This window comes from Ostrinia nubilalis, chromosome 25 (genome assembly GCF_963855985.1).
Source record: "Ostrinia nubilalis chromosome 25, ilOstNubi1.1, whole genome shotgun sequence".
Lineage (NCBI taxonomy): Eukaryota > Metazoa > Arthropoda > Insecta > Lepidoptera > Crambidae > Ostrinia > Ostrinia nubilalis.
Window position 1 is genome coordinate 2589444 of NC_087112.1, and position 24790 is coordinate 2614233.

Consider the following 24790-nt stretch of genomic DNA (forward strand, 5'->3'; position numbering starts at 1 on the left):
TGCCAAAATTACTTGTTGAGTGTTGTCGAGCTGTTGTTAGTAGTTGCGTGAGATCTTTGATGATTTTTACGTTTGGATCTTGTCTAATATTTAGGGAAAGGGATAACTTGAATGAATAGCAACAGAAAGTTAAAAACAACTGGAAGTCTAGAATTATTACGAGTATGAGTGTACAATTTTTAGCATTGCTCTAAGTTTTTTTAAGAGTTAACTAAGGTAAAACACCCAGTACTCGACACTTTTTGCACTTTGGCTAACTTTGTAACGCTGGTACGAGAAAACTATTTTACTTTGAAAAAATCTGATTACATGGCCAGATAGATAATTTATTCCTCTTATATGTTAATTTTTATTCATTGTTGTAGGTATTAAGAATTAATTCAAATAATTATTTTATTGAAAAAAGACCCATTTGTACCAGTACTCGACACTTTAGACCCAATTATCGTCAAAGTGACCCAGTACTCGTCAATTTTCGGCACCAATTTGAAACTTATGTCGTAGGTAATAAAGTATAGTATTTTTGAGTGTCAGCTAGTGCAAGCAACATCTTCGCAGATATTTGTTGAACATATTTTTTGAAAATTTGATATGTAATGAATATTATAAATAAATTTCTCATTCTTAGTATTTATTTTCCTCCAAAAAATAGAAAGTCTTAACGATTTATCTAATCTCGAAGTCCCTGATCATCATCATCATCTCAGCCATAGCACGTCCACTGCTGAACATAGGCCTACCCCAATGATTTCCACAGTGGGCGGTTGGTGGCGGCCTGCATCCAGCGCCTCCTTGCTACCTTTATGAGCTCGTCAGTATCTACCTACCTCAGTGCCTAAATACGAAAGTCTTCAATCAGTGTGTGTTACCAGTGAGGATATACGGCTTGGAAACGTGGCCTCTCAATATAGGCCTTATAAATAAGCTCAAAATTGCACAGCATGCTATGGAGAGGGCTATGCATGGTGTTTCTTTTTGAGATCGAATCAGGAATGAGGAGATCCGTAAACGAACTTAATTCGCTGACATAGCCCGACGGATTAGCAAACTGAAGTGTCTATGGGCAGGGCACATACTACGCAGAACTGACGGCGGATGGGGCAGCAAGGGTCTGGAGTGGAAGTCACGTACCGGAAAGTACAGCGTAGAACGTCCAACCACAATAATAATTGTGATTGTTAACAATTAAATAAGACATCAAACTTCAAGTTTCAAACTAGATAAGTACTCTCTATATTTTTGAGAGCTTAATTTACTAACACTGCAAACAGGATGATAGTGTGAAAATACTTATAGTACTACTACTAAGTGGGGTCCTGCATAAAACGGGATGTCACCGTGGGAAAGAGTACCTACATGTAATAACTCTTAAATTGCTAAAACAATAAGACACCGCGTAATAAATAATGGAGACACGGTTGAGCTTCTGAAAGCAGTAGGAACAACTGTCCTTGAGGTATTTAAAAAAAGTTTATTAGCAATTTGTATTGCATAAATTACTAATACTCCCGTTAACCACTCGTGTTGATCTAAATAAGCTTGTGTTACGAGCGGCGGTGGGATTAGTACCCGCGTTCCTCGGATCTGGAGTCGATCAGTCCGACCACTTCACCGTTCGGCTGTCGTGGGTATAGAAGTATGGTAGTACACTTATTCAAAAAAGGCGACAAAACTATATTAAAGAATTGTATGTATACCCATCATACTTCTGGGTTATCTGTACATTTATCGAGAGTTATGACGAATTGTTCCACTTGGATGTTTTACTACTCCTAGCTTTCCGAACTAGCTGCTTTCTGAAAAGGCTTCAGTAGACCACATACATACGATGATTATACAGAAGTATTTTGCCTTCCGTTTGTGGACTATGAGAAAGCCAGCAATTCCATCAAGACTTGGGATGTTCTATAGTCTTTATAGTGAGAACTACAACGACACACAAACGCTTCAATATCCGTCTGTTTCTAAGATCAGAATTCGAAGCCTATCCAGTTGCAGAGAGGGGTAAGAAGACAGGTAAACTATAACATATCTCCAAAACTGTTCTATGCCGCCCTGAAATATATTTTAAAGCCTTAGGACTGGAGTGGACTACGCTGAGACGTTAGAAGACCTATATGCACAATGCTTGATGGCCTCAATAGAGCTTCTCAACTAATATGTCTAAAAATAAACATGGACAAAATAAAAATTATACCATAATGTACAGACGTTATGCAGCACTGGCTGCATCCACTCGAAGATTTTCGACTTGAAACTCTTATGTTGTTGAAGCATAATAGTACCAAACTTCTAGTTACGAGTAGGTAGGTCCAACTTCTAGAAGAGATCCAACTCGGCTGGGCTTTCGGGAAACGACATCCTTTGTTCTGAATACCTTTGTAAGCTCTTAATCAGTGTGTAATGCTTAAATGGAGACGTGAGCGCATACTTTGGATTCTATATTATGAAACTCATAAGTACTTTACTTACCTGTGATATCACGGCGAGAGTGAGGGAGAAAACATTTTGAAATACATACGAGTATATTACTGATGATAATAATTTTGTAAATAATCAGTACAGTCATGCGATTCTGTTAAAAATATAATATCGTCACTGCAAGTGCAATATTGCTATTTTTTAAATAACCTGCATGTCATTTAAACTTTATTCCCTTGCAATAAAGTTCAAAATTAATACACTGACGAACTTAGGTGCAATACAATAAGCATGTCCCAATTGTCGTCAAAATAGTGTTAATTTTGACGAGTACTGGGTCAAGCAGGGAATTTAGTGAACCAATAAATGTCACACGTAAATTACATTAAACTAATGAAAAAAAGAGTCGTTTTATGGGTTGTGTGGCTAGAAAAATTACTTAACATTTTTACAAAAAAAGTCACACCTCCCTAAACCCGATAGATTTTGCAAAAAGTAAAAACTAAACTGACGGGTCAGATTTCAAATTCAGTGCCTAAATTGACAAAAAATGAGAAATTTTGGAAAGAGAATTTTCAAAAAATTTTATTCGGCATCCATTGCATGTTTTAACTAATTGTTGTTATTTTAACTTATACATTAAAATATCAAAAATGTGATGCCATAAAAAATGTTAAGCTTAATGTTGGTTGAAAATTTTAACAAGCGTTTTTGTAAAATGTGACGAGTACTGGGCCCCTGTCGGTATTACCTGCGCTTACCTTAGTAATTGGTAATTTGGTCTGCACAAATTATTTTTATCTTTGTTCTAAGAGTGTGTAGGTACTATAGTCCAGTGTGCGACGGGGTAATTGAACTACTGACCCTCGATACTGAAAACCATGTGCTACATTTTAACCGAAATCAAAAAAAGGAGGAGGTTCTCAATTCGAGTGTATGTTTTTTTCAGTTTAAATTTTTTGGTTCCGGACTCTTGACTTTCAGAATTATATGGGCCATACAAAAGCGCACGTTACCGTCGCATTGACATGTTTACGCTGCGTTCGCGCATCGTAACGTTCCTTCCACATTAGCGTAAGAATGTTAACGCTATGGACGGCCTCGTAATGCATTTAAAGCTTTAATAAATACGCTGCAGTATGTGGCCACTGTAGAGATTTGGCTTAAAGTTATTGCTTGAACAATTTAAGTCTTACCAGATTATACTCAAAATACAATATTACAAAACAAAGCTGAAAACTCGATTCGAGTTTTAGGATTCTGCCATGTGATTTGATTCAAATAGTCATCCAATGAAAAGCTTAAAATTGAATAGACTACTTATTTTGAGTTTCATCTGTGCGTAGCTAAAGGAGTAGACTTTAGAAGCTCTATCAATAAAAGTTTCTCATTCTATTTGTCTTCTCGTTTGTCTCTTGTCTCGTAACAATCTGAAAAGATAATAGACATAAAAGTATAAGATTTTACAAAAGTATGTATTCTTCTTCTTCTTTTCGTGTCGACAACAAACCTAGGCTACACAGTGTCAGCCCAAAACTCCGCCACAAGAGTGGCGTTGTCAGCAGCACTCATAAAATCCTCCTGAATGCAGTTGATTGGGGACCCAGTATGTATTTATAAGCCTTTTTTGGAGAAGATAAAGGACTTTTTAGAATTGTTTACAAAAAGTCGTCTGCTTTAGTCCAAAATCTACTTACACATAACACCATGTTTTGTCTCTTGTGCTATGTAGCTCTATTCTGGCATATGAAAAGCTTTTTATGTCTAAGATATTAATTTTAATAATGTTAGGTACTGTTTTGGGAGAATAATGAAGTGCAGTGTAGAAGAAGCTGTGCCAGAAACGTGGCACTCATTATTTAAAGTACTTGTAGGCAATTAAACTAAGAATAAATAACAATAAATAAATATCTATATGTCAAAATTGAATTTAAGTGAGAAAAAGAGACAACTATGCTTTTGGATTAATGAATGGTTGGCATTTGGTGAATGAATACTTCCTGATAATGAGGATGAACGCATGTTTGTTTTTTACTCTTTCACGCTAAACTACTGAACGGATTTCGATGAAACTTCACAGTAAATGTTATTGTAGTATAATTAGAACAATGTTGAATTATTTTCCCAAATTACAAGTAAGTCATTCTTTCTGTGGCGAACTGAATTTCAGGCGAGCGAAAGCTAGTGTGCTGTAAGATTATCAATCATCGTCTGATTTGTAATATCCTAAACGTAATTTGGCATTATTTATATATTTACAGTCAGATATTTTCGTATGTACGCGTCATTGTTCTAGTATGTGTCAGACGAAATTGCTATTACCTAATTAATGTATTTATAAAACGGCTATAAATTGGCAATTCTTCGGGTAACCAACATTTCCTGCAGACTTTTACGATGCATTCTTGTGGATTTTACTTTTGTTTGTTAATTCTACGGTTTTGATTGAGATTTATCGTTAATTACTGACTGGTGACGTAATAAAATGGGAATTATAGGTGTCCGGTAGTTAAGGTTATCTGCCTCTCTACCTCTCGTTCCCACCGCTGCAACTCCTGTGTAGCCAGGATTTACAGCTTGACCGCCATAAAAACCCAACCAGTGAAGTTCAAGTTTGTCCCGGGGGAAAGTTAAACTGTCATTGGACCCGCAACGAAATTAATGAGGAATCTGAAACTACAACCCGTAAGGCCCAGAACAGACGGTGAAACGCAACTGCAACTTTCTGATGAATGAAATTGAAACTGAAAGTTTCAAACTGGTCGCGTCATGTGTGGTCTCTCAACGGACGCTATGGCAGAAACTTAGATGCAACTCAAAAGTAACTAGCAGTTACAGTTTCGTTGCAGTTGCGTTTCACCGTCTGTTCTGGGCCTAAGCTAACTGCGTACCTCACTGGAATGCGACTCTTATTTGCACTCACCTGTAGCCCTCCCCGCGTTAACCCCGTCAGTACCAGAGCGTCGATGTGACGTGACAGCCACCAGGTGCGCAGTTAATTCGACCGGGTTGTATGGATCGACAAGCAAATTAAATGCTAGTGAATGGATGAAGAAAAGAAATCATAACATTCCGTCATAATAGAGTCCTCACAATATAAGTAATTAACTGATCCGTTTCAAACAGTATCGGGTGCCGCATAGCAAAATGTCGAGATGACAAACGGCCGACTGGATGTTCCTCGTAATATTATTGTTGGACGCCTGTATGTGAGAGGAAAGCTATTATAACTAGAACTAGATGATTAGTGAACCTCCTCCTTTTTTAACTTGGTTAAAAATTAATTTAGAGATTACGGCAGTGTAGTGTCAAGTACGAGTATATTACTTTTCTAATTTTCTAATAGTTTTTGTAATAACGAAACGGCCAAGAAATGTCAAGAAGGTGTAAAGTTTGCAAAGTTAGGGCTTAAAGAGTTAGAAGCTTGGCTCTACATGATCTGATGACTTTTGCCATATGGTGTCGTCCTGGTAACAAAATACATGAAAATGTGTTTGGTGGGATACATTTTAGTTTCAAAACAATCATCATCTTCATTTTAGCTACCGAACTTCCTTTAAAAGAATACCATGTGGCATTATCTTTGCCTTTTTAATGTTATTTTATAAAGAATCTCAACCTAAAATGAAAATAGGTAATTATCTCAGGTTCTAAATGAATTATTTAGCTATACTCTACCAGAAATGAGGAGATCCGTAGGAGAACCAGAGTGACTGACGTAGCCCGCAGAATCGCTAAAATCAAGTGGCAGTGGGCGGGGGACATAGCTCGTAGAGCTGATGGCCGCTGGGGCAGGAAAGTTCTGAGTGGCGACCACGAGCCGGAAGACGTAGCGTGGGCAGGCCTCCCACTAGGTGGACCGACGATCTGGTGAGGGTCGCGGGAGGTGCCTGGATGCGAGCGGCGCAGGATCGCTCTTTGTGGAAATCCTTGGGGGAGGCCTTTGTCCAGCAGTGGACGTCTTTCGGCTGAAACGAACGAACGAACGAACTTTACACGTTTTTTAAATATCATTCTTATCATAATGCCAATGTAGGTGTATGAAGACTAGTCAATAATGTGTCATAAAGTTTAAAGACACAGTTTACATTGTTGTTCCATCCTAATGGCTAATTTTAACCCGATTGATCCTTGGAAAACAAACTGGCGAACGCTATTAACTGTGTGCTAATCCAAAGATATTAAGAGTAAGTGGACCTAAAACGCTGACCTAATAAAATGTGCATCTGGATCAAAAGCTCAATTCATAACGCAAGTACAGTCAGCTTGGAAGATAGAGGTTTCTGAAATGAGATTTCCAGCTTGAGCGTACTCAAGTATGTATTTAATATTCAAAGTCAAACAAATAATAATATTTAAGCCAGAAATCTCAATTCAAACACATAGCTAATTTAGCGTTAAATCTTGTTGGCTAAGACTTTGCTCCATCGAAGCATCAATTTCTGGAACTGAAAACCTGAAAGATGAATTTAAAGTTTAGAAAGATTCCTCCTTCATTTGCTTTTCAACCTGATTTGCACCTCATCTGTTATTGACATTTTTATGAATGGAAATTCTGATTAAATTGCTTCCCGCTACAATACTCTTTTAAGAAACTAAGGAATGTTTAGTTGTCACTTACTTAAAAGCAGGAGTTTAAGATATTCCTAGAAACGAGAGAAGGAAATTGAACTGTTTTGAAGCTGACTGTACCTTAGATCTAGAATGCAAGCATGTCGTGAAACAGCTGCGTTGTAATAACAGCCGCTGTCCGCGCGCACGCATATTTTTATACCGCTTTTTAGGCTAGGGGCAAGGGTACCAATTAAAATATGTACGTTTTAAATATTGTTTTTTGAGTGTCTTGTAGGTTGTCCTATTAAAAACATAAAATAAAATAATTAAACTTAATAATTTCGTAAAGATTTAACGAGGCTTAAAGTTCAAGGAGCGTGGGTAAATTAAACCCAAAATTGCATGATTAAAGTACGTAAATGTTTGACAAAGTTATTATTTAGGTAAGTGATTAGCTTCTCAATCATGAAAGTAGGTTTCCTTTCAGGATGTTGAGTACTAATTTAATCATCATCATCATCTTCATCAAAAAATAAGTAGGTAAAGCCGTTTGCAGCTGAATATCTTTCATTTTGAGTTTCTCGCGAGCTTGCCATCTGTCTCGATCCTTTAATTAGACTCTCAAATTGGTATTGGTATGTTTGAAATTGGACATTCCAATCGGGATGTTCGTGTAAAGGATACGTATACCTACTACTAACTTTCGGATCCTACATGAAACAGGATGTCTCCGTGAGAAAGAGCCCTAACTTGCTAGGCCCCTGGACTATCAGTAACGACTTCTCTTAGATATATTTCTTAGTAAACAATGTATTAAAATCAGACGTGTTTATGTTATTTTGTAACCAAACAGTGTACGCGATTTTTAGAACATTAACGTTGCTATTTCGGCAGAAATATTTGCTTTGGATTTTACGATCACATCAATTTAGATAAATGTACCTTGCAAATACCTAAATGGATTCAAAAAGTTGCTCGTATATTTCAGTTAATTTATAAATTGGTGTTTTTAGTAAAATTCGTTTTCAAATAGGGAAATAGGTATGTGAAAATTAACAGAAAAAGAAGAATGCCTTTTTAAATAGCTATTATAACTACAATCTAGGTGTACTAGTAAATTCTTGGAACAATCTATTTTTTTTAATTTAATTTAATAATTATAAGTCTCTACTCTACCTTTTTTACTACTTACAAAAATGTGAAGTAGAGAGCGCAATCTAGCGGCGAGTGGAAAAACATTTTAAGCAATCTATACTCAATCAAAAACACGCCATCTAGCGCCTAATAGTAGAACTACGTTCTCAGTAACTCTACAGCGACATCCGGTTCAAAGCTTCGGAACTTTTTACAAACAAACACAGACGTCCTGAAAAGCCGTAAGCTCTATGAAGTTGCTGAAATCGACGCGCGCGCAGACATAATCGCACGCTGAGATATTTACGTTTGCGCCGAGCAACGTGAACTTGGGCGTTAAAAATAGTTTAGTTTGACATATGTACGAAAGAATCATGTAGTTTTTATTTTAAATATCGCTAGCGAATTTTATTTTATACATAGATTATACGTGCTCCCTTAGATGGTCCTCAAAATGGATTCGGGGTAATTATTTTTCGCCTTTTGCTTGTATGTTTGCTTCTGCAAAATGTTGTGAAAAGTTAGACGTGCGAATGTTTTGGTTTGTTATAACCTCTCTTTGTAGAGTTCTAGCGAATTTAAGAAACTTATAACATGATATTTTTGAGAGACTGTTTAACATGTTTTTTTTATCTATTCAAACTACTTTTGTTTATTTAAAAATATTTTTTATTTTAATGTTTTAATCAACAAAATAATAAAATATTTAGTTTTTCTTTACGCGGTTAATTTGTTTATTTATTATACCAACATAAAATGCATATTTCATGAAAAATATAACGTATTTAAAGATACACACATAATAATAAGGGTTTAAAATACTAAGTTCTCAAATTACCTAATAATACAAGAATATCATTCTTTATCGAACAACAAATAAATATCAGTAAACTACAGTTTCCAAATACATAATACCTAATGTGGGCAAATACTATAGGGAAATAGTCTCTAGTAGGATATTTACTCAAAAGCCATCGTAGCTTATTAAGCTATATTGTTGCAATTCGCATGACAGCAACCGAATTAAGTACCTCCTTTTTTTGTTGTAGTCGGTTAAAAAAGACAGTATACTATAGTTAGAAGATAGTGGCAGACATCCTCAGTCACTATGGGTTAGCGGTTAGTGGTTGAACTAATTGTGTCGTGAAGGCCAACTATCACGATGTTTCGATCAAAACTTTTTGCTTCGCGAACTTTTATTCTTTTGTTTATTATACGATGAAACAAATTATAATAACTTGAAACAACTTCCCATATCTTTGAAAAGGAAGAATAGGGACTATTATTATCCCAATTGTTGGTAATTGTTGAATGAATACAAATACCAAAACGAACAGAATATTATGGCATGCCTGCAAATCTCTCATATTGTCTGCCTTGGTAGCTATATGACCAATGACCATGTTATCATAATTAGTCCAGTTTTCAGCACTCCTTCAGTGCCAAAGCTCACAAGCATAATGTTTTAAGTTATAGACATAAATTTTCTGTTTCGCCCAAGGTCATCTGATACAGAATACCTACCACATGGCATTAAGTTCGCCTTTTTGTACCGCTTATTCTTTTGTTGTTGTGGGTGCAATTAAGTTTTTAAATAAAATAATACATAAATCGTAAAAGTTTTGGTTTGGGTAGAGCTACTTTTATCTTATAGTAATAAATTAATTAATCTGAAACGAGCTGCAGAAAGCAACCACGTGCTATCAGCAGTTGTTTTCTTCAGCATAGCATTGGGACAGCACATTGTACCATACATGTATTGTGAATTTGTGATACAAATGTGTATTTAAACGAATCCAGTATTAATTGATTGTTTTGCTCCTTTCAGAGGCAGTGACAGTAGGCTGGGTGACCAGCGCGACCCGCGGTGGTACATCGACTCTACTTACGCCTCCTCCCTCAAGGTCTCCTTAAGACTTCCTACCAGACAGTTTCTAGAAGGTATGTATCTTTTTAGCTACATTTTATTCTTTTAACACACTTAGGCTGAGTTGCACCACCTAACTTTGACAGTAACTATGACAATAACCGTTGTTTTTTGTATGGAGTTTGACAGATTTATGACATTTGTCAAAGTTAAAGTAGGATGGTGCAAACCAGCCCTAGTTAGATTCATAAAAAAAAATCTTGAAACTTTTAGAATTACTTATTGAAGGCTACGGCAACATGATGCGTTGTTGTGACTCTACAATTCTCTCAGGCTGCATCATTGCTCTTCTTTCAAATAAAATGAGCCTAGAAACTGTTGGGATGCGTTTCACCGCCCTAACAAATTACGATTAACTCAGAAAACGCATCATGTCGCATAAAATGGTGCAATTGTGTAAGAAAAGCACTTCGACAAGTTGAGTAGGCAAATTTTCAGTTTTACTAGGGAACTTCGCTAGGTCTAATATCAAAACTTGCTATGAATTATGAGTAAGTTACTGTCTGTAAAACTAACTTATCCGTTTCCAGACTTTTTTCCACCGTTCTACCGCCCAAGTGATATAAGGCTACACATAATGGGTATGTCTGTGTGACCCAGGCCCTATGAAACCATTACATTTTGTGTATTTTCCGAGTATGTTTCCTAGCCAGATCTTTGTCCAATCCTCATGCCAATTGATTGATTTTGCCATTGTCATGTTGCCCAGTTTTCTATCTTCGTTTATTGTGACGTCTTTCTTATTGCGCACCTAATTATTGTAATTACAAAATGATATTAAAAATGCTGTGCTACTAACACGATCATTTTTTCGTGAACAGCGCCATCTCTTAGTTTCTTATGAAACTAGTATACTCGGTGCTATAAAAAGCAACATCTTCACTGAAAGCGGACTCAATGAATACAGGGTTAATAGTTGAGTCCGCCACTCACTAGATGGCAGTTTGGTCGTCGTTCGCTGAAAGCTGCTTGATATTGTAACTAGCAGCGAATATTTCTTTCGGAATTTTCAGGTTTTTCTCACAGGGAACAAGATTGTCTTGGTCGAAATTCTAAATTGAAAAATTCTAAATTTATTGTTCTTATTCCGTTCACGTTATTTTGCCAGTGCCTTGCATGATTTTATACCAACCTTTTCATTTGTTACTTTTTGTATCGTCCGTGGTTTTAATTTGTTTTAATCGTGAACTTTCGTAAAGCTTTTGCTGCTATCATTATTTGAGCTAGTTTTAGCTTTATACTGAAACCATTTTGTGGTTTAAAAATACATTTTCTATATTCCTGTATATTTTTATTTAGAGTAAATTATGAATATAATATTTCTCAAAACTTTTGACAGCTCAGTTAGAGCAATATAAATATACATATTCCTTGATATCTATGTTTAATGTACTCCACGAAGTATGTGACGCAATATATGTTTTATGAGAGCAGGTGTCGCAGTGGTTATAATAATGTTATAAATATTTTGTGGTTGCCACCCGGTATGTATTTTAAACTGGTAGGAATTTCACGTTTCACGTTTCAAAATTAAATAGTTTGAGACGGGTCACGATGACGTTGCAGTCTTGGAACATACATATCATATTAAAAGTAAAGAATAATTAAATTAGGTAGGTACCTACATTCTAAATTACTCAAAATTTAAGGTATCCCACTGTCGTTAAGCACATTCGACTATAACTACTTATATATTTTTTTAATTTCAAGTTCTTTATTAGTATGTAAGCCCCTTTCAGGGGACTCTTAAACGTCTCTGTAGCTGTCCGTGTAGCTTGCTAACACTACTTCGGGACAATAAATCGATTGGTGCTGGTTAAAATTACGTCTAAGATATTAACAACAAGATTACTCGTAGATGCAGTAGTAGTGCCTTGATGTTCTATCTTCTGTGCCTAGGTATCATCATAGCTGGGCACCGTTAATCAAATAGTTAACTTCGTTAATCGTTAAACCGTTAATAAAAAAATTAACTTCGTTAAACGTTAAAACGTTACATTTAGCAAGATTTAACGCAAGTTAACGTTAATCGTTAATCCGTTAACACACGAAAAAAAATAATTGTATGCAAGGTTCAAATAATTTCGAAAGCTTGTATCGCGCACGGAATTTATTCCTCTTTTATGTTTGCGCTACAAGCTTTCGAAATTATTTGAACCTTGCATACAATTTTTTTTTTCGTTTTAGTAACAACTGCATTTCAGAATAAAAGCTTGTTTTTAAAAAAGTATTTCATTATTATAATTTTATTTTACACTTTTTAGTAGTAGAATAAGAGCTAGTGAACGCCAGACCTACGTCATCTTATAAAAGCTGAAAGTTTCTCAGTGTATGCTCCCAATATAGGATAGAATGTTGGTGAATCATGAAGCTTGGGTCATCGTGGCTATAGCAGCTATCCTAAAAAAACTGTTTGGTAAGGAGTTGGAACTGTCAAAACTGTCTGGCTGATGAGGAAACTACTTCTAATTATTGCCCTAATATTTTATATAAAAATCAGCTTTTATGGTATACTCGTATGGTATAAGCCTAACTTTTACGGTAGCTTTTTCTGTATATTCAATAGACTGTAATTCTACTTACGTTATACCAAAAAATCTGATTTTTGTTTAATATTTGGGCAATGACTAGAAGTTGTTTCGACATCAGCCACACAGTTTTGACAGTTCCAAATCCTTCCCCAGACAGTTTTTTTAGGATAGCTGCCAAAGCAACGATGACCCTAACTTCATAATCCACCTTCACATTCTAACCTAAGATACGTATTGGGAGCATACGCTGATAAACTCAGCTGTTATAAAATGACGAAGGTCTGGCGTTTACTAGCTTTTAGTCTATCTATAGTATCTCAATCTCAGAGCCTTGGTTCCATTACAATACAATTTAGCATCAAAATGCTCGAATAGACAAATCCAACAAACCCAAACTCGATAATTTTCCACCGTTTCGTTTAGGAATTCCCATGGCCACCTCCTGACTCCATCATCAGGACCCTGGACATTATCTAGTACTAAAGTGCTCGAAAAGACAAATCCCACGAGCCCAAATTCGATGCGATGCCGCCGTTTCATTTAGGAGTTCTTATGGCCACCTCCTGACTCCATCATCAGACCAGCTTAATAGTACTATAACATTGCATTTTCATCGTACTTACATAAGTAGGTATACCAAATTTCAGCTCAATCGGCTGAGAACTGGTCTTAAATTCAGTTGCAAGATTTGTCCCACACATGCTAACAAGTGATGTCAATATAAAGCTTGTAAATAAATAAAAAAATATCATTTTTTATATCGTTTCGTTCTGGTTACAAAAACTGTTGTTTTGGGTTCTGGAAGTTCTTGAAGCCCGAACGTACTTGTCAGAACGCGTTTATCTATTGTTATTCAGCGTGCCTGCTGTATCTTTTTGGTAAATAGTAAGTACTGGATTAACGATTAACGGACTTAGGATAATTTAACGGAAGTTAACGAGTCCGTTAACTTTTTTTATGGTTAACTTAAAAGTTAATCCGTTAAAAGAAATGTTAACTTCGTTAATTAACGATTAACGGATTAACGAGTTAATGCCCAGCTATGGGTATCATTGTAATATAATGGAAACTAAGGGCCAAGCAAACCACACTAAGAGTTTAGTACAAAGCCACACTTCGCGAACGTTCTTGCTCTACTTTCTGCATTATTTTATTAAATTAATCAGAATATACCTATTTCTTTGCCTCCCCAACCCATCTGACCAGTGTAGGGAGTGTAGACCAAATCCTCCATTTGTTGGTAAATTAGAGACGGTTGTGCTCATGCAGTGGAGACTAAATGATGATACCTATTTCTTTTCCTAGGATATAAAAATCCAAATGACACTAGCATCCAAAAACCGTAACAATATCAAATATCGTCTCAAACAAAATATTCGCGACAAATTAGATATCATTCAAGTCGTGTTTCCGTCAGAAAATTAAAAAGACGCTGTAACTGTTCGCGCCATTTAGCCCGGCACTTCCGTTTCCCATAAAAAAGGCGGCAAGACCAGCGGCCATTTTTAAATTGTCACTTTTTTTCTGGCAATCTGTCATGTGCGGTGATTGACGGAGGACATTGAGGTTTGTTATGTAATTACGAGTTTTTGCGATTATGATTACAAAGATACACGTTTCTCGAAAAGATTACAAGCTAATATCATATTTTCCTGCTTTTTGAGAAGGTCCATTAACGTGAGAAAGCATTATACCTACTACTTACATAAAATCAATTTGCAGATTTTTATTTATTTATTTACACTTTTGCACATACAACTGTACAGTGGCGGACTTAATCCCAGGTGGCATTATCTGCCAGTCAACCACAGGTCGAGTAGAGAGACTAAGGCTTTATGAAAGTAGACTATAAATATAGTAGGTAATTTATAGTAGTCCTGATTACTTAATATGCAATAAAAAATTTGAATTTGAATTTGAATTTACTAAGGAATTATGTTTCTTGTAATTTGTATTTCTTATAATGTTTAAAAGATCTCCGAAAAGAGCGTATAAGCGTTGGTATACTTTTTTCCTTTTGAACCGAAAGACGTCCACTTATTTTTTTTTAGATTAACTGTGTGATGATGAAATAAGTAATCAGATCTCAATGTCGTTTTTTCGTGTCAGAAAATAAAATTAATTGAAACGTCCTTTTACAAAATTGTAATGTACTTCAAGACTTCAAAGTCATGCAATAAAATCGCATCCGAGTTGCAAAATCGTAAACCAACGATCAAAAATCGATACTACATCAAAGGAAGATAGAGCAATAAAACGCATCAGTTTTGCCGCAAGTAATAAAATACAAGTTACATTTAAAGACATCCTAATAACTGGATAGGAATAGAAACTGCAGTTAAAATATAAATATTGCATGCGGGTTTATTTTTCACAATGCATTTGAGTTGTTGACACCAAAACCTTTAAGGCACTTCAACCTTATATATTCAAAACAAATTCTTAGTAAGTATTTTTCAAAACAAGTTACAAATCAAAACAAATTCTTAGTAATTAGTAAGTAGTAAGCATTTTTAGTTGATCTGAAACAAGTAATGGTCAATGAGTCGGTGAAAAAGTAGCGTTATATTTTCAGTTTCTATTACAATGTTGTATTGTGTATTTTGACAGCTCATTAAAAGTATGGCTGTTGAAGTGTTGATTGGCTTTCAACTACCTAAGTTTGCTCTTTTGCAACTTCTATATGTACCTATAGCCAGGTCACAGTTGACTAGTAAACCCAGTGAACTTTTGAGAAAATAAGTCATTTTCTATCTGGTATCTTTTTACCAAACCGTTGTAAAATACCAATTTGATGTCCTCTAAAACTGAACTGACATCTGACATAAATAATAACGTCTCAACAACTCCTCAATGGACGAAAAATAGATAACTGACTCACAAACATTAACTATACTGAATCACGAAAATTCTGTCTGCCCATCTCGCCCACAGAAAGTGGTTAGAAAAAGACAAATTATTTACAACCACAGTCACTTGGCACCATAAGATACTTTTTTAAGACATTTAACGGCCTTTTTTCTGCGCATTTCAGAAATTTTAATGCATTCGCGGACGTAACTAGAAGCTTGTTATGAAATAGTTTTTTTTATGAGACGTTCACCTTGTTATAAATGTGTACCTGTTGTAAATTAAAGTTGCTCTATTTCTATTATTTTCTTCATTGCTGAAAACTATGGGAAAATAGGTCTTACCACAACGTATCTAAATATATACATAAAAGGAGAAACTTACTGACTGACTGACATATCAACGCACAGCCTAAACGGCTAAACGTAGGCACTTGAAATTTGGAAGGGTCGTAGCTTAGGTATTGTAGAAGTGCACTGAGAAAGGAATTCCCGAAATTCCCACGGGAACGGGAATTAGCGGGAAAATCCTTTTGTATGAAAAATCTAAACCGCTTAAGTTAGACGCTTGAAATTTGGCATGCAGGTACCTTAGTAAATTTAAAGCTTAATTACAACAGGATATTGCGAAATTCCCACGGGAACGGAAGTTAGCGGGAAAAAACATTTGTATGAAAAAATCTAAACACCGTAAGATAGATGAATAAAAACGGAATCCACGAGTACGATGTCGCGGGCGGCCGCTAGTTCATAATAATCGACAAAGTGTCTTATGAAAGAAGGTAGCCGACATAACCCAATGAAACCCAATTGGTAATAAGAAGGTAGCTCACCCATGGGTCAAGGTATATTAAAAGCGATAGCTTATTGCCCTTACCGAAACATTAACTACCAAAAAATTTAGCTGAAGTGTCAATATGTATAGCACGCGTTGTAGTTCTTGATGAACTTGCAACACTAAACTTGAGATGACCTGCCCGATGGACGGACGACCTAATTGGTTTCGTTAAGGTCTTTGATGACGAGGACAAAATGGCGGAAAGCTATAATGTATAGTAATAGTGCACCGGCACTGGAAGCAATTAGTTTAGGCTGCCTTAAGCGCGCCTCATTAGGCGGAGTCTAATTCTAGCGTGTGATGCCAAATTGTAAGGCGTAGGGCACATCGGGAAACTTTAAGTGACCCTCATGAAACAAAATTTCTGTTTTGTGTTACCATAGGGGTCACTTAAAAATTAGGGATTGGTGGTGAAAACGGGCATTAATAAAATTTAGCTATGCTGTTTATGCCATTGGCCTTTTAATTTGGGCCATTACATAGTTGAAAATTATGAGACAGTCGCTTCAGTAAATTAAATCTACAACCTAAGATTACTTAGATTCTTATAAGATACCTCTACATCTTCAAAAGAGTCGAATGAAGTCATACTTTACGGACATACGGACTTATAATAATAGCAGACTCAGGAGACTTTATGTTTAGGAAATTCGTATTTTTTTTTAAAATAAACTGCTGCAGCAATATTAAGACTTTAAATTTAAAGCCTTCGAAGTAAGAAATAACTTGAAAACAAAGGACTAACATAATCCGATGCTAAAGTTTACTCTCGAACTCGAATACCTCACAAAACTAAAACCACTTTTGACTGGAAAAATCAGTCAGTGATATTGACCAAGAACATCAGTTAAAACCACTTTTGACTGATTTTTGCAGTCAAAAGTGGGTTTTTACCGATTATGAGTTTTGACTGTCACAGTTACATCGTTGCTGACTAATCCCTAGTTAAAAACTCGCGCGTCAGCGCCTACCTTTACATAGCAATTGGGTCTTTGCGCATCTCCTCTATCTAATATAATAAAATGTCAGCTTACATTTGGCAATGTTTCAGGTGGTTTGAAAAAGTGTGACATTCCGCAAGATTCCGCGTGACTCACTAGCGCCAATTGCGATAAATAATTTGTTTTATTAATTGAGCACTAACTGCTCGGTCACACTGGCTTACATATTTTTAAATGTCGACTCAGACGTAGGTTTCCAGAGAGAAAGTTTAGTATGCACACATAACATCTTACAATGCTTGTATTCTTGATACGTCATCTGTTATCCAATTTGTACTGGAAAGAAGTCGATTACTTAAAATTCTTTATTAGTATTGTAGGCCCTTTTAAGAGCACTTACACCCGTATTCACAAACATTACTATGAGGTCTCACAGTGCGCAGGGTGACACACGAACCAATCATAGACCTCTATTCAACGCTGTGCATTAAATTTGCTGCTTCACTTAAGCAAGCATCGTTTGTTAGTACGAGCGTTATTCTAACGTTCTAATATAGCTTGCTCTACCACCATTTTGGGACAAAATTTTGGCTGGTGCTGAGAAGTGGCGGAATAAGCTCAGTCACATTTTCCAGCCACTTATTTATAAGAAATACCATTTTCAAATATGTAGGTAGTAGGTAAGTGCGAGTCAGGTAGGTGTATAGTCCATGCCTTACGTTCCTGTTTATAGGTAATAGACACATACCTAAACAAAAGTATGTTCAACGCAGACCTTCTTGAAAACATCTCAAGCTTCACTGTAGCATCATCATGATCATCATTTCAGCCATAGGTCGTCCACTACGACATAGGCCTCCCCCAATGGTTTCCATGTTGATCGATTGGTAGCGGCCTGCGTGCAGCGCTTCCCTGCTACCTTTATGATGTCATCTTTCCACCTTGTGGGTGGACGTCCCACGCTGCGTTTTCCAGTACGCGGCCTCCACTCCAGAACCTTGCTGCCCCATCGGCCGTCAGTTCTGCGTGCCCTGCCCATTGCCACTTCAGCTTGCTAATCCGTCGGGCATAATCACAGTAGCATCAGTCCTTGTAATTAGCGTGACTTTTCAACTACAATGTGGATATATTTTGACGTAGACGTCGCACTATCTTTGAATATAATTTACTGATTATTATAAAGATATTCGGTAAGCTCATGCGCAGTATTAAACTTTAGGGTGCGCGTAAGTTCAGTGTGAACCAGAGGGCTGAGTATGAGTTTTCATCAAACGCGCTCACTAGTGAGCGCGTCAAAAAATGACATTCAATGTATGACGGATTGTACAGCGCCCCTAGCGAGAAACGATCAAAAACTAAAATTTTCATACATTTTCTAAAATTACTCACTTAGTGAACGCGTTTGATGTATGCTCACACTCAGCCCACAGAATGGGCAAGTAAATTAAACAAAGTTGGAATGCTCCTACCTCGAGAACATTTTAATTTCAACTTGAAATCGTTGCTTACTCTACTCCATAGTAATACTAATCCAAATACCATTATTGGTTTAAAGTGGTTTAATGATCTTCTTCTTTTATGTAGCCTACATGTAGCAACGCAACTGAGATCACACGACCTGGATTTCAGTCAGACTTAAAGGTTCAAAGGTTCCATAAAAGCCTTTCCGTTTTGCGCATTTAGAGGTTCGAGTACTTCATAGTCACTAAATAGTTATTTTGATTCTTTTCGGATGCCTTCTTTTCTTACTTATACCCTTTATTTTCAATCACAGCCTACTTCATATCCATAACAATTTTAAATATCAATATCACTGTAATCGAGGATTCTTAGCGTACGCTTACCCTAATCGACGCACGCGCAGAATGTCATGCCAATAGCTCCTGGATTTGGAAGTCCACCAAAACATTGCATGAGGTCACTTTGACTGGACAACATAATAAAATGCAATTCGAGGCGTTACGACGCATTCATTTTCATTTGCGAGTGTTTTTAAAACGTCTTGTATGTTGTAACAAGTAAAATTTATGAGTTTATAAGTTGTTAGGTAGGTTTGGTATGATTTGACATGTTAAAATGACATGGAAGAAAGGTCGTGACTTTTCTCGATAGTTAGGTTTTCTTCAGAAATGATTAGCACGCTTTCCGCGTATAAAACACTTTAATTTTTACTGAAAGCCAATGTTTCGTATCCCTAACTTGTTCTGGCGCTGATAAAAGTTTTCTAGGTACAACCTTTTATTTCACCCTCAGCAAGTTGTTCGAATAGACTTTATACATACTTCTTCCAAGTGGAATTATGTCTCTACCATAAATTCATAAAAAAATCGAGAGCTACGAGTATCAGAGAGTAATAATTTTGTTATTTACATTCCAATCTATGACATTCTATGATATTGTAAGTTAGGAGAAATTTCCAGGCTCTGCCAAAGTGGCAGTACCATATAAAAGAAACCGTCCTGAATTTCAAAACTTTCTCAAGCAAGCAATGTCTAATATGAAATCACTCACAGTCACCAAAAGTGTATTCCAACAAAATTCCAGTATAAATTCTCGCATATCGTCCGCACCTTATTAATTAATGAGGAAACAGTTCTCATCTCCTGGATTCCAGGTCATACATCATCCTGCATCCAGCTGTAACACAGTAAACACCGATTAATAAAGTTGATTGCAGGCTATTTACAGACTGCATTGGTGCAAGCCATTTTGACCTTCAGCTGTTATTAATTTAATGTCATTTTGTGATAAACACTGTCTTCGGATGTCGATATCCTGTTTTAAATCTGGAAGAATAATGGCCAGGGTTATTTTGGTAACAAAAAAAGTTTTTGATTTTTTTTTGTTTAAAAAGGATTTAACGAAAATTAGGAATTTTTCAACCTTTTTTGAAAAGTAATTGACTTTCGTTGATAAAAATGCTTTTACATGTAGATTTGTAAAAAATAATGGCTAGTTTCTTTACTGAGAAAAGAAAACAACGATTCGTGAAGTGTGAAAAGAATTTCGCGAAAAAAGTATCAACTAAAATGTGCCAATCAGACAGAAAACACCCCAATGTCGATCGATTTAAATCGAAATGCCATCATAAGTAATGGTGCATGTAAAAATAGCATAATATTTAGTAAACGAATTATTACTAACTTATAAAAAACCTTGTTGGCTTTTATTTGATCAAAAACAGCCAGTATGTGTTTTGAATCATGCTTGCCAATTAGATAAGAATTTAACAATATTTTCAAAACTTTATCGTTACACAAAAATGGATCTTCCAATTATATGGCACAAAATTTATGTTTATCTGGCAGGTTGCGCTGTTATAAAAACAAATGGAGAGCAACGACCGTTGATTTAAACGCTAAACCAGCCTTTATTTATTATTCAAACAATTATAAAAATACACTGGAATTCGCGTACTTTTCATTTTCAAAGTTGATAATAAACAGTTTTATTCATAAAGGACAAAGGAGCAAACGTGTACTGCATGTAGATTATTGTGACGATAATATCTCCCGAGAAAATGTTTGGAATAAATGTATAATTATTTTGATATGTATAAATAAGTGTAACGTTGTGGGCCCGCTCTGCGCGGCCTAGTTCAATCCCGCGAGTTACCGTGGCCGGGTCGCAGCCTGCGTTGGGATTTAAAAAACAAGTGACAAGTGAAGTGTTATCTGTGCGGTAAAATTCAAATTTCGAATACGGTTGGTGTTTTAAAAAATGGCGCGAGTACGAGTTCTTTTTTTTTCAGCCAGGAACACATACACTACACATTTTTTTTATTCAAAATTTAAATCTAACCAAGAAGGATTTATTTGATTTTTTATAATCAGAAATCAAAGGAGTGATCAGTGAGAATTTTATTACGGTTTATTGTTACTACGAAACTGCTACGAACAATCGCCATTGTGCTACGAAGTCGATGGGCCATAAAACGTTTGTTTAAACTACGAGATTGACTTGTAGTAACTGTGTATTTAGTTTTTTGCCGTTTTATTTAGGCTTATTTAACATGAATAATGAATTTAATCTTCACTGAAGTGATACTTTTTGCTACAAAAAAAAGGAAAAATATTTATTGTGAATTTGGTACAGAATTCTTTCAAATAGGACGACTGAAAATTTATATTAAAGTCTAAATAAATGTGTAAAACTTAGAAATGATTAGGTTACGTAACTGACTCTTCCAGGGTTGTTTGGAGAAAATCGCTTATTGGCGTTAAGACAGCCTTTATGGCGCCGTACCAATTTATTGCGGTTCCTGTGAATATCGATTTTATATGGTTTATACTCTATTTATAAACTATTTATCTAAATTATGAAGTGTAACATTGCAGACGGAGCCCGAAAAATTGTAAAAATAACTAAATATCTTCGTTTAAATATACCAAGGACTGCGTATTAATTAGTTTAGTTAGAAGAACCTACATTATCCAATAAAATATATTAAAGTATAAACTCAAGGGACACTTATCATCAGCTATAAAACTTCGCAAAAACGAACCTTACCACAACGCAATAAAGACCGCTGGAGATGCGCAGAAGATATTTTTCAGTAGTTTATTTCAGTATTCCGTAATCGTGCGGTCATTTTATAGTAGGTACATAATTTAAAATTTATTAATGTTTTTATTTTAGATGTCTGAGCCAAAATATCACGTATTTTTGCAGTCAATACTTGTGAAATCGTGTCGCTTGTCAAGATGTCTTCAATCGTCCGTATTCACAAACGATGCTTGCTTAAGTGAAGCAGCAAATTGAACGCACAGCGTTGAATAGAGCTCTGTGATTGGTTCGTGTGTGACCCTGTGCGTCCACGCGCACTGTGAGACCTCATAGTAATTTTTGTGAATACGGGAGGTGTCACTATTAAAAACAGACGGCTAGTAGGCAGATTAAAATGCATTTTTACGATCAACGCGGGAAGCACGTTTGTCGAGGTTAACTTATAATGATGGGTGACCGTTGAGTGTTTCTGGAAAACGTAGTAATAGCAACATTCTTAACAGATTCGTAGTGAATTGGACTGAACCTATAGAGTTTTGGACTCCAGGGTTTTTGCTATGGGTTATTGGGAAAGGCTTCACACCAACTGTTTTATTTAGATGGAACTGTGAGAAAAGTTATTCAGTAGAAGTGGAAAATTAGATTTTTGTCATGAAAAATACGCTGAAAAGCCTGAAAAGTTTTCTTTGTGGCTCAATCTCTACTTTCTTTGTAGCTAGCGATCTCTCTGATATGGATGGATTCTTATTTGTGCAATATGCCACCAAACGGGGAACTGCACCTAAATAACAATATTTAACTATGATTACAACTGTCTACAGTATTTTTGCGCACGGGTTATGGATAGCTTATTTTTATTGCTTTAATACCTAGAAATAAGAATAACAACAAAAAATTGTTCTGAATTTGCTTTTATGTGTAAAAAAATCGGAAAATTCATGTCAATGAATGTATGAAACATGGACATAGAGATGATTTAATTTGTTGCCAAATATATTTTTTTCTTTCTTTCTTTCTGTTTTTCTAATTATTAAAATATACTAAACATCCATTTGAGATTCATTCTCACAAGATAAATTTTAAAATAGAGTCCAAATTTTTATTAAAAATGAAAAGTTCTACTTTCCTGTCATGTTCCATAGAAGAGTTTTCTCATAAAAACCTAACCCTATCATGGTTTCAGTATACTGGCCTTGGTAACGTCGTCTCTCAAATCCCACTATATTTTTATGGAAGCGTGCCCTTTGTCCTTGCGAATAAGCCCCCATAATTATCTATAAATGTATCCCAATGAGAATTTGACGTGCATCTTTAGAGACATTCTACTATGAAGATCGAAAATTCAAATCGCTATATCTTCTTAAAAAGCAAATATTTTCGATTTGTAATCGCACATTTTTATATAAATTTGCTTATACTATAATCAGAATATAATAAGTAAAATCCATGCGCAAAAAAAAATTTTTTTTTGTTGACCGGTGTTATTTATTAACAAATATTATAACCATGCATTTTTGTATAATTGACTTGACATAATTACTCTTATACTATTGTCGAAAGTAGAACGTAGTAAACGAATATTTTATCTTTATTGGTATATCGTTCGTTAATTATATTCATTTAATAAGTAACATCCATAATTTAAATCTTAATAATATGGCGCCTAGTTGCCCGCAGACTTCAAAGGACTAGATACTGAAATTACTGAAAGACACTGAAATATCTACACTACTTTGTAGCGCATCATATTTACTGTTAATTACATATTTTAGCTGCATATTTGTTTATCTAATAAGTGCCAGTTTCTAATGAGATATAATTAAAACATTTATATTTAGTTGTGCCTGCTTCGTACGTTTCATTATACGAGTAGGTACCTACGTAGAAGACGACTTTCGGGCGTTCTGTCGAATAGGACCTCTCATTCGTGGAATAGAGGTAAAATGAGAGAAAAAATGCAACGTTTTTCAGTCTGGAAATGTACTACATTAGATTTTAGTTTTCGTAATTTGTCACATTAATATTTATTGCCTCCCGAATCCGTCTGGCCAGGAAACCTCCATTTGACTCTGGTAAAATAGAGGGTTGCGCTTCTGTAATAGAGACGATAATTGATCTAATGATGATGACGACGATGATGAATTGTGGTTGAAACTTTACTTTACCATTATTGGCGGTCATGCTGTAGATCCTGGCTACACAGGAGTTACAGCGGCGGGAACAAGAGGTCGGAATAGTCGCGTTTAACATTCCACTTTTCAGCCCTCATCATGTATGAACAACTCTATCAGTCTCTGTACATTTCGTACTGATGCGATTAACAGTACGGGCACGAGCAAAGAACGCAAACCGCACCGCTGACAAAATCAAAACCAAAAATATTTAATTCAATTTAGACCACTAGTGGCTTATGAACGTCAAAATACAGTAAAAAAAAGCCCCTTTAGGGACACTTTACATGTCGCCTTATCTTTGGGTCCTACCAGCGCTTCGAGACAAACATATGGCAAGTGCTGAGAAGTAACGCCGGAACCAACTCAGTCACCACTAGTTGCCAGTACCAGATTGCCTTGTCACGTCCGTTGACTTGCTTGCTTTACCTGGACCGTTGACCGATTGCCCTGAGCGATGTTGTTCATACATTATGCGGGCTGCGTTCACTTTGACCTGACCGCAGACCGCAGAACTCATCCAGGGTGGTTACATGTCGAACTCCTCCTTGTTCTGATTAAATTCGTTGCGGGTCCAATGACAGTTTAACTTTCCCCCGGGACAAACTTGACCTTCAATGGTTGGGTTTTTATTGGCGGTCAAGCTGTAGATCCTGGCTACACAGGAGTTGCAGCGGTGGGGACGAGAGGTGGGAATAGTCCCGTATCCAGTGTGGTAAATCCTTAATTTTTAAAATTACCAAGAATTTTCTGAATACGATGCGCTTACGCATAAAGAAAACCTCTGTCCAGGATTTCCAAAATTAACCACCTGCCACATAAGAATCTGCAATTACTCATGCCTAATCCCCACCAGCAGTTAACCATTTCGCCGCCAGATCAAAGAGGGAATCTACTTTAGCCGACAGTTTAATAATT

General features: G+C 36.0%; 1 protein-coding gene across 13 annotated transcripts in view; it reads left to right on the forward strand.

Moving 5' to 3' along the window:
* LOC135084232 (filamin-A) overlaps positions 1-24790 on the forward strand; it is a 101088-nt gene that overhangs the window by 29063 nt on the left and 47235 nt on the right. For 4 of the 13 annotated variants that reach the window (XM_063978972.1, XM_063978973.1, XM_063978976.1 and 1 more), the window contains exon 1: positions 20781-20899. Coding sequence is in view for 2 of the 13 variants with exons in the window: in XM_063978980.1 (XP_063835050.1) it covers positions 8552-8574; positions 9938-10050; positions 10567-10617 (187 nt within the window). In the remaining 11 variants the exon portion in view is untranslated. Of the gene's footprint in view, positions 1-8403; positions 8575-9937; positions 10051-10566; positions 10618-20774; positions 20925-24790 lie in introns of those variants that run through there. The other 9 variants (XM_063978982.1, XM_063978985.1, XM_063978983.1 and 6 more) reach the window with 6 other exon arrangements.